Source organism: Gavia stellata, chromosome 2 (assembly GCF_030936135.1).
Source record: "Gavia stellata isolate bGavSte3 chromosome 2, bGavSte3.hap2, whole genome shotgun sequence".
Classification (NCBI taxonomy): domain Eukaryota; kingdom Metazoa; phylum Chordata; class Aves; order Gaviiformes; family Gaviidae; genus Gavia; species Gavia stellata.
In genome coordinates, this window is record NC_082595.1 from 71,960,864 (window position 1) to 71,980,734 (window position 19,871).

Here is a 19,871-nt window from a genome sequence, read left to right on the forward strand (position 1 = left end):
GGAATCCACATTTGGTAAGTTTGATATTTTGTGTCCTTTAAGGTGATACATCGACCTGATCTAAAGATCTTTATATTGATTTCAAGAAGCTAGCTTGGGTTGTGCCAGTGCAGAACATCTTCATTTCTATAGTTCATTACTTGAAGGCTGTATAGAGGTTCTTACCCACGGAGCCCTGCGGGCTTGGGGTAACTGGTCCTGCAGGTGCCGAGATAGTTGTCTGCCAAGTATAAATACACAGAGAAGTTGCTGAGCCTGTGCCTTCATGGGAAAGGAATATGGTAAAGTCAGATTAGGGCTGTGGAGGTAGGAACACGAATTAAGAAATGCCCGGTTAAGGGTTGCCTGTGCATCCTTAATTACTCCCCTTGTTTTACATCAATATTGAACTGTAATGCATTATTTTCTCTGTGAGCGCTACCTCACTCAGCATGCTGAATGGATAGTGCTTGCTTAGTTAGAAACTGTGTCGTGCTTAATTTTCCCTTACTCCTGCATCCCCCACCTCACTGATAACGCAACTCTTCTACAAATTGAGGTATGACCTAAAGAAACAACTGCCTCTGTGCAGCATTGCCGTGATCATTGCCTGGCGCAGCTTCGTGTTATGCTCTGGAGACCCCAGGCTTTGCGTAGGAAATTGGTATGTGCTCATCAAGTAACAAACAGCTCCTGGCTTTGTACTTTGATGGTAGTTTTTTACTTTTTCTGGGGATACAGTCTCCGTCATTTATATTGCAAAACTGGGTGAAAGATATTAGTGACACCTATTTGTATGAAATTGAGGGCCACCTTGCTCAGGTACAAGCTGGCAAATGGTGCAGAAAACCAAGGGCTCATAACTAACGGTTTTTATATGGTTTTATTTTTATGGTTAAAAATTGTTACATTTCATTCTGTTTGGAGAAATCAAGTGATAAATGAACTGCAAAGTAAAATCTTTTGTCAGAGTCACCTGGGTGCCTGCTGGGCAGGGGATCTTGGCCCCAGCCTTACCTGCACACCAGGGAATAAATTTCCAGAGAGGAAGACAAGACTGGTGCTGAAGGAGACAGTGCAGGTGTGGAAAGGTGCAGGTGTATGTGTCGGATGGGCCATGGTCTGTGCTGCCGTGTTGCTAGCCAGGATTTTCCAGAGGGCTGTGTACACAGTCTAGGCTAGTGCTGCCAGGGCATGTCAGGCTTGCTGTGTGTAGTACTGACTGTACAGTGCAGGTGCATGTGTGCTTGTAGCTTCCTCGGAGCATCAGCCTTACTCTAAGTGCCAAGCAAGTGCTGTTGGCTGTCCAACACTGGGTTTTGAAAGAGTTTGGGGGGTACTCTTCAGTAGGTCTGCGGCGGCTGCATGTCAGGAATTGCAAACAAATGCCAGCAGTCCTCCTAGACTATTCAGCTGGACAGAATTTCCACACAGAAAAAGAGAAACTCTGAAAAATAGTGCTTTTGTTAAAATTTATTGCTCTATAAAAATTACTGGTAATGCTTACTGCTCTGCATAAATTGTCCTAGAAGAGAGGGCTCAGGAGGCTTTTGTCATCTCAGTTGTGCTGGTGAATGCTGTTTCCAGTGGCCTCTCCCTGTCCAGCTCCAAGTCTGCCTATTCCTCTCCCCTGCCAGTTGTGCGAAGCTTCATGCTTCAACCAGCAGAAACACTGTGCTTTTGAAATAGAAGTGGCTTTGAGCTTCTGTTAGCTAAAGACTTCCTGCCAAGGTTTTTGGAAGTGGTCGGTGATTTGGAGTACCTCATTAGAGATGTAATTTTCAGGGCGTGTTACATTCCAGCCTTAGGTTGGGACCCAGAAGCAGAAGACAACCATCGGGGCATGGCAGCACAAGGCTCAGCACACAGACTGTTTTTCCAAACAGCGGTCTGCTGGGGCAAGTGGTGTGCTGATCCCTGCTGAAGCTGCTGCTGCGGGCAGGCGAGCTCCCTCCGTTGCCTTGCCAGGCTGCATTTTTTCCCCCAACTTTTGACCAGGTGCAGCAGACAAGTCTTCTGACCTGTGATACCTCCCAGCCCCTACTGATCCCCTCTGGTCTCTGGTGATTTCTCAGAAAATGCAGTATTTGTAAGTGGCTTAATGGTTAAAATGTTGATACCAATTTTTTTACAGGTGTGTTGCTCGCCTGGGGTTCAAGTCCAGGGCATTGCACAGCCTCTAGTTGTGCAAGGTTTGATGTCTCCTGAGATTTTTTTCACCAACACTGCAGCATCACAGCAGGGCCAAATAGCAATGGGAAACAAAAGCAGGGAGAGACATGCACAGCCTCGAATGGCGACAGCAGATCTGAGAAGCAAACCTCATGCCTTAGCTTGGCTGTGCGCTCCAGCTGTGGTTCATGTTTGCAGTTATGACTGCTGTTGCTAATGATGCCCCCTCTGTGCTGCAGCTGTGTAGTTGTCTGTGTAGGCTGTGAGGTATTTAGAGCCTCAACACTGCATCCTCACCAGCCTGCGTGCATTTGGTGCTGTCTTTTCAACAGTCGTGCCTCCTCCTGCCTCTTCAGCAGAACAGTGGCTTCTGGCGCCCTTGGCTAGACCCCTTATCCCCCATATCTCCATCATTTGGCTCCGTGCAGCGTTGGCTGCCCAAGCAGCCTATTTACACTGGAAGGCTGAGCGTTTTCACAGTGCTGTACCTCTGCAATTAAACACGGTAGTTTCTTCTTGCTTCTGCTGACGCAGGTGCGAATTGCACTGATTTCACAGTGAGGAGGACCTGTGGCAGGGGGAGTGGGGACAGCCCAGACAGGTTGGATAGTTCTGCCCTGAAACAGAGAAAATAAAAGGTTGAGCTTTTTAGCCTTGCAAGGGAGTGTCTCTGCAGAAAACATTCTTGTGAATTTCACCTTCTGCTTATGTTACTATTGTTGGCTTTGGGCTGGATGGATGTAGGAAGAGGCAAGGAGTGCAGGGTTTAGGATACGCTTGGTAAAAAAAGGCTCCATTTATTGCTGTGAAGAACAAACGTATTCTTCATTCATCTTTAATAAGCTAAAAATATGAACAACCATGGAACAGACTTTTTTTCTGGTTAAAACCCATACTTTATAAATCCGAGCAAAAATGGAGGGTCCTAAGCAATAGATGATAAGCTATGTTTAGGCGTGTGACCATGAAATATTTCTAATGTGTACAATAACAGTGATTGTCCTCATCCTTTGAGTTTGTCCCCATAATTTTCCAGGGTCTGATTTATTTTTTTCTAGAAATCTGGCAAGGAAAGTCACTTTCCTTTTCTTCCTGCTCCAGGCATAAAGCCACAGATGTGTCAGTGCGGAGCATGTTACCTCCAGAGGTGGAGCAACAGAGTCTCTCTCCCCAGTGGCTCTGGGAACAATAGGGACTGGTGTGGCCATCCGTGTAAACCAGGATAGACGTGACTTGTTGTGGAGCTGCCAGAGCCTCTTGGGCAGCCGGGACTCGTCAAGCCCTTGAATCGGTGGCCTTGACAGGCAATGGAAGGAGACCTTCCCAAAATTGAGGACTTTGAGGTTCCCAGCTTGTCAGAAAGTTCTCGACCATATCTGATCCCATGTGATTCATGTACATTAATATTAAAGATACGTATCTATGTGGGATACACTCATAGCATAATGGGCATAATAAATTTGGAATGCTCATCTGGGAGCGAGTTAATTGTTATGGCCGTCATAAACTGTTATTGTACCTTCTCTTTTTCATTTACCCTCTAGGGGATCTTTGCAGCAGTCATATGCTTTGCTGGTTAGAAAAACAGGAGGTTTTGTACCTTTCTTGGTGCTAGGTTTACCCAGCGTGCATCTCCTCCAGGTTGCTGTGGCTGCTACACAAAGTAAATGACACCTTCAACTAATGCATTTTGGGGTTTTTTTCCCCCAGAGAATATACTGAAGTGCAGTAAGATTTTCACTGAAACTGTGGAAATACTTTTCTGAATCCAAATAGATTCCCAATAGGAACCAATGTCCCATGACCATGAGATACAATCTTGTGACCAAAGTCAATGTTGAATTCTCCAGAGGGAGGTGGAGAAACCTCCTGGACCCTGGCTGCCAGCAGCTGCACTGTGCTCAGGATGGAGATCACGTTTCCTTTCAGGCTTACCACTTAGCCATTGCCTTACACCCTACAGCCCAAGAACTGTTTCCAATTTTATAAGTTCTTTATCTTGCTCTGGAAAGGTCTGAATGTTTGCATAGATACCCACTGCTTATCTGTGATTTTTCATGCCATCAAAATTTAATTTTCTTTGACATATTTGGCAATATAAAAAGGATCTATTTTATGCAATTGAGAACAACTCTGAATAAAAGTGACTGGAAAGGAAAATACTAAAAAAAAAGCAGGGCAATGATGGAGAAGCCTTTACAGAAGCTCAGTGAGATACCTGTCCCCTTCTGTCATCTGTAAACAGGAACAAATCCTCACAAAAGACAGTTTTATCAAACTCATCCCACTTGAGAGAAGTGTAAACAGCAATAAAATTATATATGAAAAACATGACAAAGAGAAAGGGAGATGGGTGGCTTTAAATGAATAGTGGTGAATTGCAGAGAGCGCATAAAGCTGAAAGAAACCCTGATAAATCTATAATCAGAAATGCTAAAGACCATAAGTACATCAGGGAGGATTTATGAGATACTGGTGATCAGATTGTCAGTAAAGGCATCCGATGGGCAGGAGCGTTCAGTGCATCCTTCAGCTCTGCAAAGGCACCGGTGGCTGTGTTCACCTTTGCTGCAGATAATGAGATGCTAGCTGTGCCAAACAGTGGTGGGGGTGGCCTGGGATACCTGCCGGAGAGGATCAGAAGATACCGGCATAGCTGGCATCACGCACTGTTATAAAGAGTGTGGGGGTTTTTTTTCAAACAAACTTGGCCTTGCTTTTGGACTAAATTGGCAAAAATAGTTGTTATACATTTCAAAGGCTGTGTAGACTGCCTGTCATTAAAAATAGCTCTATACAAAATCTTTGTAATTCAGTTAAATTGATTAAAAATTAAATGACAGACTTCAGTCTGTAAATTCTGAATCGCCCATCGTGTACTTGAAGAATTGGCCATGAACTGATGATTAAATGCTGGCTATTAAATGCAACCCCTGGCTCAGGAAGTTCTTGAAAGCCTGTTTTCTTCCTAAGGCAGCGTCGGTGTCCCCAGCCAGCCCTCTGAAGCTGCTGCAGCCACAGACTTGTTCTTAGCAACTCTCCTGTGTGCTGTTTGCTGATTTTTAAATGAATTGATCAGAGCTTGGCATTTCAGTGAGGCTGTGTCATCGATTTAAAAGATGGCATGGTAATACCGTCAGGGTTTTCCATACTAATTTCTTCATACAGCATGCAATCCAAAGTTTTATTGGATTTTTAACTTGACTTTTTTCCCCCCATTCTTTGAGTAGAGAGATTTGCTTGAACATTCACCAGTACTTAGGCCTTTCCCTGATGGTTGAAGTCAAGCAGACACAGAAAGATCATTCTTCTCCACTGCCAGCTTTTCAGGAGCAGAGGCAATACTGCAGACTGCGAAGTGGTGCACTTTGTCAGCAGCCCTAACCTTTGCAAAGAAACACAACACCCCCCTGCAGCAACCAGTGAAAAGCTAAACTTTTGCCTCCAACCGTTCCCGTTAATGGCTGTGCTTGGGTTTATCTCCCTGCTTTTGGGTTAACATTAATGCAGCCGTGTTGGGAGTGCACTTGCTCCAGCTGGCTCTTTTTTACAGCCAGCAGGGAGAGAGATGCTCCGATACCCCGATTTAAACAGGAGCCCAAAGTGAGGTGAGGGGGATCCAAATTTTCCTATGTAGCATGTGCCCTGGAGTACAAAGGCTTGTATTCCTTCAAAACATCCATTTAATACAAATTTTTAAATTCTGTTGCTTTTTTTTTCACCTCCTTGTTAAAGCAAGCAGGTCATCCATGTTGGCAGCAGCTATCAATGCCCCTTAGGTTTTATGGTTTCTTTTCTGAACTGAATGCTCTGATGGGAAACTTTTCTTCTGGTTTGCAATTTATGGTCCCTTTGCTCACACTCATCATGATTTGTATTTTAATGACCCTAAAGCACATCCATGGCCCTCCCACAGCCACACTTACGCCTGCGGTGATGGTTCTCTAAGCTCTGAATTCTTGACCAAGATTTTAAGCCTAATTCACCCTCATTTTTGTATCTATTAGAGTAGTCCCTTTATATTTCTTCCAAGATTTTTGTTCTTTACTGTCAGTAATATTTCTCCCACACAGGCAAATGAATCTGAAGCCTTTTGTATAAAGTTCTTTCTATTTATTATCATTCTTTTTAGTAAGTAGCTGACAAACAGCCAATTGCAGCAGTATTTACAGGCTTGTCACATCTTATGCCCAGAGCAAAGGGGTTGAGGAATCTTAATGGTCCAAGTCCTTCTTCCTGTACTGCTGGGGAACGCCAGGGATGCTGATGTGGATTTTCTTCCCAAAGTCCATGCAGTATCTGTCTGTCCACTGTTTAGTTACCCACTGAGGCAATTTTAGTGACTTTCTTACACTTTTCTCAGGGGGTTGTTGTCATCCTTGTTCTACTGTTATATGATCTCTCAAATAAAAAGTTAGGACTTTTTCCCCCTTAATATTCAAAAAATGAAGGATTGCGGATCTTGCTGACTTCTTTAGTTAAAACCCCTCTTTTCCTGCTGCTGTGGAGGGAAATGGGTGATTTTGTCATTGTTAGAAGTCAAAAGGCCAAGCGAGCCCTCTGTCTGCACAAACTGCTGGTACTCAACTGATGTTCGTGGGGCAGATAGTCTCAGAATAGCATATGACATTGCGTGATCACTGTGGAAAAGAGCTTTCTCATGATGATGATTAATGCTGTGGAGAGGCAGCATTGGGGCTGCCATGCTGGCCTACGCCATGGTGCTGGAAGCAACCCCACTTCCCTCCGTGGGGCTGTGCCCACAAGGCTGCCACTCCTGGGGGTCTGAAATCGGGCAGGCAGAAGTCGGCTGCGGAGTGCCGCTCGGGCCGCAGAGACGTCAGACCAACGCTATTGCTGTCTTTTGTAGTCACATCTATAAGAAGAATCATGACGTGACCAAAACTTGGAAAGGAAAGACGGAGCAGCTTCTCAGGGTTGATGACCATGACTTCACCATGCGGCCGGCTTTTGGAGGTGAGAATAAAACAGGTCTCTTGATTTCATGCTCATCTAATTACACGTCATCTAATTAATCACATAATTAAAAAAAAAAAGTCTCTGGCCAGATGCACCAGTGTGAAGGGAAAGGACTTGAGTGGCTTCAGGATATATGCAAGGCAATTTAGAGAGGCTTCATCCTCACCTCGTAGTCCTCTGTACAGCTCCTACACTGCTTCCTGTTGCTGAAGTTTGCTCTTTTTTTGGCTAGTGTTCCCCAGAGCTCAGGATGGACCCTCCTGGTAAGTATTTCACTGTGGAGAAGATGAACAAACTGCAGGTTTTAATGTTCAGTTGTAGTTGTGAAGTTGCAGTGACCTTTTCAGCTGATGTGATCAAATTGCAAAGTAAAGAACTCATTAGGTGGATCACATTCCATCTTTGCTAGGAGAAAATGGAGTATTTTTGTCCGGATAAAATCTTGTCTCAAGATCTCTAAAGCAACCAAAAGGCCTTTATGGTGATGGAGGCTTCCATCACCTTCACTTCTGTCTTCTGTTGCAGGAGCATGGAACCCAGTTACGGGAACATGCTTGCCTGGTCTTTCTAAGCTCACTACTGCAGAGGTAAAAGAGTACTTGAATAAAAGGTGTGCTGGTATACCAGCATGGAAATCCCTCTTCTGATTAGATCGATAGCCAAGCCCCTTCAGAGCTGAGGACAGAGTTTTCTGCAGCTTTTGCTGAATGACTAATACTGCATCCTTTGTCAAATGGCCTTCTAGGATGAAGTGCAACATCTCCCTGTCCAGTCGGTCACAGGGGTTTTTTGCGTTTTGCACTTAGTCAATAGAACAGAGCTTCTCTGACCTGCCCATTCCTGGCGTAGCTGGAAAGATGTTTCTCGCCCCACAGTGCAGAGGTGCTGATTTGACAACACAGTGCTGTCCCCATGCTCACAATCTATGTAAAAAAAAAAAGACCAAGGAGCCCTGAGATTGCTTTCATGGACTGACCTAAATCCTCTTGGGTCCAGGAGGAGATGGTCACTGTCAGGATTGTCCAGCCAGCCACCTTGTTGGCTCAGTCTCCCATTTGTTTGTTTATTTATTGGTCTTGGTTTTCTTTACCTGACTTCTTAGGCTTCTTTTTTCCATTCTTCTGTTTTGTCTGCAAAGCCTGGATCTCTGAGGTGTTGGCTGGATGTCCACAGCCTTCAGTCTGGCTTTGCTTTTTTGGCACGCTGCTCCGTCATGGATATTGGTGATTGTGTGCCATCCCACATGGCTTGCCCAGCACAGCAGTGCTTTATCACAGAATCACAGGATGGTTTGGGTTGGAAGGGACCTTTGAAGATCATCTAGTCTTCCCATGGGCCATGGGCAGGGACATCTTTTACTAGATCAGATTGCCCAAAGCTCCATCCAACCTGATGTTGAGCACTTCCAATGATGAGATCAACACATCGTTGATTTTGATCAACACTTCATTGATTTGTGTCACTAAATTGTATGTTGTCTTCTGAAGGGGGGATAGGAGGTTGCATGGTTTCACTCATGTGAAGATGGATTACTGATTTGGTATGCTTCATCTTTCCTAACAGAAGACTAGATGCTGAGAGGTAGATATCATGCCCTGTTGAGTGAATTCACTAAAGCGTACATACATCCCTAAATACCAGGTGTGCCCTGTCCTGCTATAAGCTCGGAGGGTTTCCCCTACTTCCCATCCTGTAGATCCTCTGTCCTTCTCCTCTTCCCTCCCCAAGACCTGAAAAGAGAGCAGTGTGGAAAGCTTCGGTGGCTGCTTCCACGGCGGTAACTTTTTCTTGGCTTTATTCTTTTCCTATGTTCAGATAGGAACCACTATCATATAATAATCTGGCTCAAATACATTCTCCTCTGACCATTTTCACTCCTTACTGCAAGGCTGGTGCCTGTGCTGGAATTGTTCCTTTTCTCTCAGAGAAGAGAAGGTGGTGTTTCTGGTGCTGAAGATCATCCCTGCTCATCCCCGATCACATCAGAAGGTGAGCGTGCTTGTTCTAGCAATTCTCCTGGAGCAAACGAGAGGGGAGAAACAAAGTGCGGAGGCAGGCTCAGATTTGAAAGCGCACAGGACCCCAGGCTGGTAGCCCCTGGGACAGATATAGTATGCATCGTATGCAGTTGCAGGCACTGAGTGGACAGGTCCATGCACAGCTTGTAAGTTACAGCAGTGGGAAGAAGGAGATTCCCAAATGCTTGCCTTTTGCCAGCTCATGAGACAGCAGTCACCACTAACCTGGTCTCACTGAGGGTGGCCACCCAAACCATATTTCATCATATTAGAATGCGAGGAGTAGAACAAGCAGAGAAAAATAACCAGCTCAGAGAGAGTGCAGCTATGGGATCCTTATTTGTCTTGGTGACTCTAGGTTGAACAGAGTTGGTTTTAACAGTAAATGGCTTCCCAGCCAGTGGAGTCAGTGACAAACTCTGCTGGTCCCAAAGGGAAGGGATCAGACTTCCGCTTCAGCAGGCAAAAATCAGCGTCAGTGAGGGAATCTAGTCTTCTAGGTAGCCAAGAAAAGCCTCAAAGCACGTGCCTCAAAAACCTTAGAAACCCATATCATTGAGGATTAGGGTGCCATGATGGGTTTTCAGGTTTTTTTTTTTTAAAGCCAACCTCAGTTTTTGCAGTTTGGCTGATGACTTCTGAATGCCTGATGTGGATAGACTGGACGCGCCACTCTCTCCTCAGTGTCACCACTCTGGCCAAAAGACCTGCTGGGTCCTGGGGTTGATGGGGTGGGATGTCAGGGCTTCTCTAGGAGCAGATCTGGACTCCTTCCCTCAACTCGGTTGGAAATAGCTGAGGAGCCACTGTGATTTTTTTTTTCCTAGCTGGATGTATGTTAGGGAAATGATGCCTGTGCTTTTTGGGGAAGCTGAGGGGTTTTGTTCTGTTGTGCTGATGGTTTAGGTTTTGATGTCCAGTGTCACCACTGCACTGTATTTCTGTAAACAGACCAATTTTTTACTATTTTTATCAATGTTGCAGAGCCCATGAGGAACACACCTTTGTGCACAGTTCCCACCAAGTAGTAGACACCCATAGTTACACGGTTACTCTTCCAGTGCTAATGTAACTGCATTTTAATCTCCCTTTTTTCTTGTTTTCTTATGCTATCTCCCATCACAGGTATTAGGATACTGCTAGACCCTAAAAACTTGGAGCAACATTTATAAAATTGAGAAATATCCTAACAGCCTTTGGTGAGAAGGTGACTTTTTGTAAAGGAAAAATACAGTGTTTCTGTAATTTTTGCTCAAAACCTCCTTGTCTTGCAGAGCTACGGGGTGTTAGGGAAGTTGCACTAAAGTTGCGTATGATAAGGAACAAAACATGGCAACAACTTTGTTGAGGCTCCAGCCTTGGAAAGCACGATTCACACTCATGGAGATAGCTCAGGTGCTACAGGTTCTTGCGCAGCTGCAGAAACATGCAGTGTATTTTTAGTGACAGATGATAAGCCTGATGGAAAAAATATAAAGGAAAGAAAACAAAAGCCTGGTGAGATGCGATTCTTATATTTTCTTCTGTAATGTTATTCGTCAGGCAGTCACAGTGATTTGCTATGCCCTGTGAGTGCTTCCAGTTTTTTGCTGAGGCAATGCCAGTCAAACTGATGTGGTCTGACCTGCGTAGGATAAAAAGGCTTTTGTACTGCTGAAGCAGAATAGAGGAGCCCGTGGGACGCGTGTGACTATAACTGGTCACTGCCCTAAGACCCTCTCTGCTCTCTGAGGGCAGCTCAGGGACAATGGTCTAATGGAGAGTCCAGCCTCATGGCATTGCATTGGGCCTGTGATGTTACAGTGTAGGTGGGAAAGGCAACTCATCTCTAGAAAACATAAACAATGTCCTAAGGAGATTGTGAGTAACATTAGACTATAAGAAACCCAAAACTGTAAAAGTGATGGTTCCCAAGCTTGCTGGAATAATGGGCAGCTGTTAACCTTCAACATTTTTGGTTGACCAGTCTACAACTTCACCACTGAACTTTAAGCAAAAAAGGGAATGGGGTCTGTAGGTGCTTTATGGTGGCCATGGTGACTCTTGCTGGTCTGCAGAGGACAGTCAGCAAGCTGCCAGCCCAACACAGCTGTGACCACTGAACAGAGCAGGCTGGGGTTATGCAAGGCGAAATGGAAGAAAAACATTTGAGAAAGGTGAAGGGTTTTTCAAGAAAAAGTATCTTTGTAAAGAGCAAGTGAGCAAGCAAATATTGTGTAAGTAAGTTTTGTTATTAACAGCCCAGTAAGCATTGTTGTCTTGCCTGCTCTCGGCCCATTAGAGACAAGCTATTGGCTACAGTGGTAATGACAAAGATTTTTGCTTTGCTGAGGTTCAAAGTACCCTCCATAAGCTAAAATAGGCTGTGTTTATTATGACCCTTAGGGAGTTATCTCCATGTCAGTGACCTTGTTCTAGCTAGCAGATGTTCAGGTATTATTTACCAATATTAATATTTAAAGATTATGAAATGTTTGGTTTGCTGCCTTCCTTAAACATCCATTTTAAGCATTTCATCTATGACATCTCATATTTTACAGGGAGCCTGTGAATAAGCAGCTTTTGTTGATACTTAAAATAGCTGTATCTTCTTTGCTGAGGACCAGCTCAATGCTGTTCTTTTATTATATTTCTTCATAGCCTCATAACATCAGCTGGTCCTTGCTGCCCTTTCTTGGCAGTGTTTTTGTCAGGATGGATGAATGGTGGGGTGAATGAAGCATCAGTGGTTTGCTTAGGGTTCCTATCAAAGGGCTGGAATAAAACTTGCTTCTCCCTCAACAAGATGTGAAGAAACAGAGGTGTCTGCAGCCATCTGGCAGCTGATGAGTGTATCCTGGCGGTGGCTGCCTGGAAGCTGCCCACACCTAAGAGGTCCCAGACATATATACATACATTAAAAAAAAAAAACATATTAGATATATACAGACACACATACATGCAGAAACACTTAAGACTGTTTTGCAGCTTGCAGACTTGGGTTCCCTTATGGACATTTGCAAGCCTCTCCGTGTGTGCGCAGTATATCTGGCAGCAAAGAAGTCTCAAGCCTGCTTGTTTCCCATGTAGATAGTTTTAACTCAGGGCCTACGTCTGCCTCACGCCTTCAAAGATAGATTAGGGGACAGAGAGACTGTTTCACAGAAAAACAACGAGCCTTTGAAATCACTGCCAAAGAGAAAAATTAAAGAGATGTCACAAAGCTTTAGTCCCAGAGCTGGAGTGGAAAACTGACACCAGGCATTTTCACGGTAGCATGCTATTCCCTATCTTCCAAAGCCTTCTACACTGTTAAAAAATAAAAACTATGTTTGTGTCCAGTACTTGTTTCTGACTGGGAACTGACTGGTCTGTTGCAGCTTTCATGGCTGCTCCCTGCAAGGGAGGTTTTACATGCCAAGACACGCTGGGATGTGACAGGCTTTAATGTTGGGCATCTTCTGAAGTCATTCCTGAATGGGACTTGTGGAAACCTCCTGAGGTTAGCCCCAGAACAGATGTCCCATTCAACCTGGGACAGAGCATAGTATTCAAACTGGAGTTTTTGCAAGGTGAAACAAGCCACAAAGTATTCTCAGTGTCAGAACCCACCCAAAAATGGAGACTTCTTGGGTCCATCTGTTCTACTTGTACAACCAGTGAATGCAGATGCAAAGTGGGTCTTCTCTAAAGGTATTGTGTACAGCATCTTTTCTACATGCAGCACCTACGTTGAATGTGTAATGGATTTCACTGAAGAGTAGGTCACAAAACAGAGCAGCTCACTACAGAGGAAAGAGAAATGAGGGAGCACTCTCACCACTGATTCTCAGGACACCAGGTTGTGAACTTGGCAAAGGAGTAAAGACATGTAAAGCCACAAACACCTTGAGAGGCTGGTCCCTGAGTATCTTTTTAATACCCAAGTTGGATTTGAGGCAAAGACTCTGACATGCAGGAATTTACAGAAATAAGATGTTGCTGATGCAGTTTCAGAAGGGAGTACCTTTACAGTGAGAAGGTGCAAGGGTGCTCTATCATATCACTTGTAAATCCTATACAGAAATTGTGGGGCTAATGCATACTGTCCAATACAAGAGAGAAAGTGGAAGCACTCCCATCAGCCTCAGGTTGTGCTTCAGGTCACTTAAATCCTCTCTGAACATACAAATATAAATATATTCCTCAAAATGAAAAACTCCTATTTTCCATTTCCAATTTTTATATCATCAAATTGGCTAATGACTGTGCGAGTGTCTTGAGCTTGCTTGGAAGTTGCCATTGTGCCATGTCTGAGTTGCAAGGGAAATAGTTTATTGGCGGGTTCATTTCTGTGTTGTAAGTGGAAGTCTGTGACTTTTATGATTTTTTTTAAGTCCAGGGTTTGCTTTCTGGTTGTATCAGTCCTGCTGAATTAGGACTTGTGTTCTGCAAGATATTGCTGTGGACAGTGATGGAGATAATGGATGTTGACATGTTTGCTGGTTCTGGAAGAAATTCTTCAGTTGAAGGTTATACAATTTCTCTCTAGATAGACCTTGATCTATAAATACTTGAGCTTGTATTTAATTTGAATAATTCCATTAATTTGGCTGACACTTTTCAGAGATCCTAAAGCAAGAGCTGAAAATCTTTGCTGGGCTGCAGTCTTTGAGCAGAGCAGCACTGCTTCCTCTTCTCAGCCAAATCCACAGCTTTCACATGGATCCATTTAGCTTCCCGTCCAGCAGTGAACATCCTAGAGAGGAGCCTGAGCTTTGAGATTTCTCCAGTGTTACAGCATTCAGGTCTTTTCCTGCTTGTAATTCTCCAAGCTGATCCTTCTGTATTTCCTCTCCCTGAAGAAAAAATGAATATTGAGAAAATATATTTATGACAAGCAAAAGCTAGTTGATGAGGGCTTTTTTTACATTTAATGCTATAATCTAAGTAAGTTACTTGTCCTCTGTCTACCTGTTCAGTGTGTCAGATACCATCTCAGCTGTTCTTTTCCCTTCCCATTCACACCTTCCTCATCCTCTGCTTCCTCTCAATAAAGAGGGTTTTTTTCTGTTTGATCATCCCTAGTGGCATTTGATGGGGAATTTGGCAAAGCATCTCTGGAGCCCCAGTGGTTCAACAGCTTGGTTTCCGGAGGGACAGGATTAAAACGCTAGCAGTACCCAATTGACTCCAAGGATTAGTGAGACCAAAGACCTCTTGACATTTTTCTGTGACTGATCAACAGCCATTTAATTCAATGGTATGTGCGGTAGCCAAGATGACCTTTAAGGAAACCCGGGGTTTGTTTCTGTGGTTTAAAGAGGGCATTTCTTTACAGGGCTTCTGTTTTGCTTCAGACACTGCATGCATTTACAATGTTGCTCACAACAAGTGCCTCTGCAAAACTGCATCTTGGTAGAAGTTTTGAAGAGTGGTGCACCAAGCAATAAGCAATTATCATTATCAGTTATGCTCATCGCCTAGAGCAGGACTTGGTGATCATTCAATTCCTATTACTAGCTCCCAGGCAGCAACATTTGGGCTGGCCCCACTGCCCCTTCACCCATTCTTCCCTGCTCAACCCAACCTCTTGTCCAAGCCTCCTCCAAAGGGTCTTGGTGTCTCAACGTGCCCTCATTCCCATTCGTGTGCTTTCTCATTGCCTCAGTCCCAGATGCTGAATGAGGACAAGGGAGAAGGGAAAAGCAGTGATTGCTCCTGCTGATTGTAGAAGGAGTTTGCCCAAGAAAGGCAGAGTAAATATTTCCACTGATAAGTAAATTTTACAGTCTCGGCTTCATACTGTCTGTATTAAGAGCTTCACGTCTGAGTCCAGAGTTCAAATGATTTCTCCCTCTCTCCGTTATACTCACGGTTTTATCATCCCTGAAATCCATGATTAACTGCAGAAAAGAAAAAAGTAAAAGCAGTTTCACTGATGTGCAAGACACCTAACTCAACCTCAGGCCTCTTCCCTCAAGGGCTTTCCAGACCATCCAGCTTTACACTGAACACCCTTTATTTTGGGCTTAATAAATCTTCATGGCAGTTTCAGGATGAACCTTAGACTTTGTCCTTGCAACGAGGTAACTGCTGGTTATCTGGGAGCCAAACTGAGCATTTGGTGCAGGAACATGAAAAAAGAAAGGAATATGGATACAGTATTTTATCTTCAAGAGCAGATAGGGAAAGAATAGGAGACAGGGACAAATACCAACTTGACAGTGTTCTTCTGTTTGTGGTTTTTTGTGATTAGTGTTCAGACAAGTGTGGAAATTGCAGCAGTAAACAGACTTTGGATGGATTTTGATTTCCTGAATCAAGGCTAAATTAAGCATTCATACGCAGAGAGTGTCTCTTGCAGTCTGGTAGTTGAGGGGGGCTGCCCAGCATGTGCTGGGCACGCAGCCCCTCGGCACCAGGGAGACCCAGTGGGAAGAAGCTCGGCCGACCGCTGCCTTGCTCCTCTGACACAACCTGATAGCGCTATGAAGCTGTCCTGGCAGAGACCATGTCTTCTCTGTTAGCACCGTGCCTACCACGACATGGCTGTTTGGAAGCACTGTGGGCACTACTGCGATGTCAACAGCTTTGTGTGACAACAAATAATACTAATTACAAATGCTTTCTCTGGCAAGAACCAGAGGCAGTGCTGAGGGCAGCCTTGTGCGTGCCCTGACGTGGGCTGCGTTGGACTGTGGAGCCTTTCTGAAGGGACTTACTCTGAGGATTGAGCCTTGCTGTAGCAGAGGCCCAAACATGACCACACTGAAGAGCTATCAGGTATTTAAAGACATTAAGGAATAGATAAGTATTTGAATCATTACCCAGGCTCTTCTTGACCACCACATATGACTTCATGAGGTATCTGAGCAAAGAAAGGCTAATTGGCTACCAACAGGGCACTGCCTATCAGCAGGCTTGTGTTGTTTCCCTGTTGATTATACTGCACATCAGAACGCTTGTTATCACCACAGAAACAGTGCTTTTTGCTACCTGTTTAAAAAAACCAAAGCACGTTCTACTGAGCAGGACGAATGTCATATAGACATTCTTTCTCTTGGTGTTGTTTTTAACTTTTACTTGTTCAATGTCCTAAATAATCATGGAGAGTAGAAGGAAGCGTGGCTGCAACCAAGGTATAAACTCATAGAGTGATATCAGATTGAGAAGGACTGCATTAAAATACTGTATGTAAGACAGGCAGGGTATGTAATGAGATGTAGCATCACTTATTAGGCCAACTGAAAGAACCAGAAGTAACAAACCACGTCCTTAAAAACAGCGCTCTACTAGCTAATTTGCTTGTTAGACCTTATCATACTCCACAACTACTCAACTGACGAGGACAAAGAGGAGCAGAATACTGCAAAGCCATTGCCACAATATTTCCACTTAAGGAAGCCACCATTTCCTCTGGTCAAACCAGAAGATGACGCATTTGTGGGGTGACAGAAGGGCCATGCACTAGTCATTGTCTGCAAGATGCTGGATTGCATGTTAGGAAGAACACATCCGCCTTGGATGTAAGCAATGTCTCCTCCTGGGGCAAGGAGCCAGTCAAAAGAAAGGATGCATGGCAATGGGACAAGGAAAAGATATCTGTGATTTTGCCATGGATTTGCCTCTTTTTGATGAGTTACAGCGGTCTGAGAAGGAATCCACTGGCTGATGAATGGTTGCATGCTGTTGCCAGATCAGTAGGGACAGAGCACGTTTCCTGGCCTGGCAGGCAGGCACTGGCTCGTGAGGAGCTGAGCTGGTGCCACCAAAAGCAGAGGGCTCTCTGACCTGCCATCCTCCTCCCCGCCTGTCTCCTCTGGCCCCAGTGGCTGACTCGGCCACCTGACAGGTCTTTCCCTGCGCTGATTCGAGTCACTGATTTGGAAGAAAATAGTCCAATTGCTGCTGCTGCTGTTGGTTTTGGCTGGGTTAATTTTCTGTGGGTCAGCGAGCTGAACAGTCTTACAGAAGGTCCCACCGCAAGCTCAGTCTACTCCTCTATGCAACTTCACCCTTTGCTGGGAGTCAATCCCCATGTAATTTGGGGAGGGGGCTGAGGACTGTTCTCGCTGGCTGAACGAGCACACCTGTGTGGTGAAGCCCTGTGTGGAAGAGCACAAAATCTTCAGCACTTCTCAGCCTCGCTGCTGGACGTGGGGGTGACAGCATGTCTGCGTTTCATCAGCGGGTGCGGACTGGGGCTTTGTGGGTTTTCCCGGTTTCAGGGAATACCTGGGAGAAGGGGAACTGAACACCAACAGGGTGAGAATTTCCCTGGCCTCCAGTGATTCCTTATAATATGTATGTGACTGAAAGGGAGCAAGATGGGCTCATGTTGGAGTGAAAAATCTTACCAAAGTTTCTGGGCTCTTGAGAAACATGTCAGTGCTGATTAATTGGAATTTCTCCCCAGGTAACTCTTCCTGCAAACAGGAAGGTGGTTCCTTGGACAGACACCACCAAGGCACGAACAGGAGCGAGCAAATGTTTGCTGGCATTTTTTTTAAGCATGAAGTGCACAGCTGTGTGTCTGAAACACGTAGGTGTTTGTAAGCATCATCTAAAAGTGCCGGGTTAGCCATGTCTCAGTTTCATTGCTGGGTGCAACAGTCACTTAAATTGGAATCGGTGGTGCCTGGTCCTGCTCCACAGGGCTCGCGTCAGGGTGCCTGTACCCAGCACAGCCGCAGACGGACGGCGCGGGCGCAACAAGCTGGAGCCGTGTGTGCGGAAGGGGGACAGTGTCACCGTCAGCACACTCTGCTATAATTCGGTGAGACTGGCTTATCAAAGCCCTAGCAAAATCTGTATCAGGGCCAGTCACAGTAATCGGCTTGTCTCGTGAGCTTTTGATTACCCTTCCCCTACCGAAACGGGGTTGGTGCTTCTTTCCTCTCCAGCAGAGGCAAATGTATGGCTGTGTTCAAAAGCCCTGAAGATGCATGGGAGTCTGTGCGTGCCGCTGCAGGTACGGGAGCAGGACACATGGCAGCTTGCAGCAGTGCTCTGAGTTCTCAAAAGAGCAGTTCTGCTGTCTTGTTAGGCTTACGGTGTATTCAGAGCTTGGATGTGGTCTTGAGGAAGATGTTACTGTAGCTAAATACATCCATGCAGGAGGCCCTGCTGCGCATGGCACTGCGCAAATATGGGTCTGGATCTACAAAGGGATTGTGGTGCCTCTTAAATACCATCCAACTGCTAATCAGTTTCAAAATCTAGGTGCTAAAAAGCTTTGCAAAGCTTCATGGAGATCACTACAGTCCTCAGAAAATTCATTTCTGCTGGGCAAGTCCCAGACATGTCTGCAGAGCTGCTACTTCCTTCGCCATGGTCTGTCTCACTGACAGTGCCCAGGCTGGAGATCTGCTCTAGACATGCACATCGGCGTGAGCCCTCTGAGACCCGCTGCCACACACTGAGAGGTCAAGGTAACAGTGGATCCACCTGGACTGTTCCTCAGCAGTTCCTGCTGACCTGCCTTGGTGGGTCGTGCTTGGTGCGCACGTCTCTGTACGCACTTACCTCCTCGCTGCACCGTAAAAGAGAAAAAGCTGTGTGAGGGCACACTGTGGGGAACTTGAGTAACCTGAGGAGGTCCTGGTCATTAATGAGCAGCAGTCTACAGTGAAATTTTGATACAGGGCTTCTAGTAATGGAGGGGTATGCATTTATTATGGGATGTTTTCCACTTATTTACACTTTGTGAATTCTCTGGTTGCTAATTTTAAAACTACTGTGGAAAACTATTAACATCATCAGTAAGTCATATGAATGAAAATGGTGATGGGCTCTTGAGATTTTAATGTAGCTTGTCTTGTTGGTAAGAAATGAGAAACCCACAAGGAAGAGCTCACTGGTTGCAACTTCTTCTCAATCCCCTGTTCCTGGGGCCAAATTTGTTCATAAAGGCCTAAAATTTATCAGAATCAGAATCATTAAGGTTGGAAAAGACCTGTAACATCATGAAGTCCAACCATGAACCCAACACCACCATGCCCACTAAACCATGTCCTGCAGTGCCACGTCTACACGTTTTTTGAACACAAAAATAATGGGATGGCTCAGCTTTTAAAAAACATGCAAATGTTTCATCCAAGCTCTGGATTAGCTGGGTAGTGTCAACATTGCAGCACATGCCAAGAGGAAGATAATTCAGTGTTTCAAAAAGTCCTTACATGGTTATTCACTGACTCTTCCCCCAGCCCCCTCGTGAAGAATCATGGAAAGAAAAGTATAACATAAGCTCAGAAATGTTTTGCATGCTACCTTATAGTGCTAATTAAATGCAGATGGTATAAAAGAACAGTTATTTACATATCTAAATCTCATCCTCCTACAGGCCCTGCAATTCCTGTTGGAGTGGATGTGCAAGTTGAAAGCTTGGACAGTATTTCTGAGGTTGACATGGTATGTAATCCTCTTTTAAGCCTCAATTATTCCTAGTCATAAAAAGTCCCTCTCAGTTGAAACCTATGGTTTTCAAATTATTGGTCAGATGAAAGTAACGGCAGCGTTTGGCAAATTCGAAGAGGCTGATATTCAGAACTAAAGACTTGATAAAACCAGGTGATCAAAGGCTTATGTCTGTATCTTCAAATAAAGATTAAAAGTATGAAGGAAAAAGGGACCTTAAATGGGAGAATAATCAGTGCTATGAAGGATCTATTGCATCCAAAAATCTAAACAGCTGTGTACGAAGGTTTGAAGGTATATGGTGAAGTTCACATAAGCCGCGCTTACTGCAAGAGTTTTTCTTCC

At 44.8% G+C, this 19,871-nt stretch overlaps 1 protein-coding gene across 1 annotated transcript in view; it reads left to right on the forward strand.

Annotated features, from left to right (window-relative positions):
- The window catches only part of LOC104253345 (gamma-aminobutyric acid type A receptor subunit rho2), a 38,104-nt gene that overhangs the window by 2,046 nt on the left and 16,187 nt on the right, over window positions 1-19,871 (forward strand). The window contains exons 2-3 of the mRNA XM_059830846.1: window positions 7,022-7,128; window positions 19,453-19,520. Coding sequence (XP_059686829.1) covers window positions 7,022-7,128; window positions 19,453-19,520 — 175 coding nt within the window. The remainder of the gene's footprint in view (window positions 1-7,021; window positions 7,129-19,452; window positions 19,521-19,871) is intronic.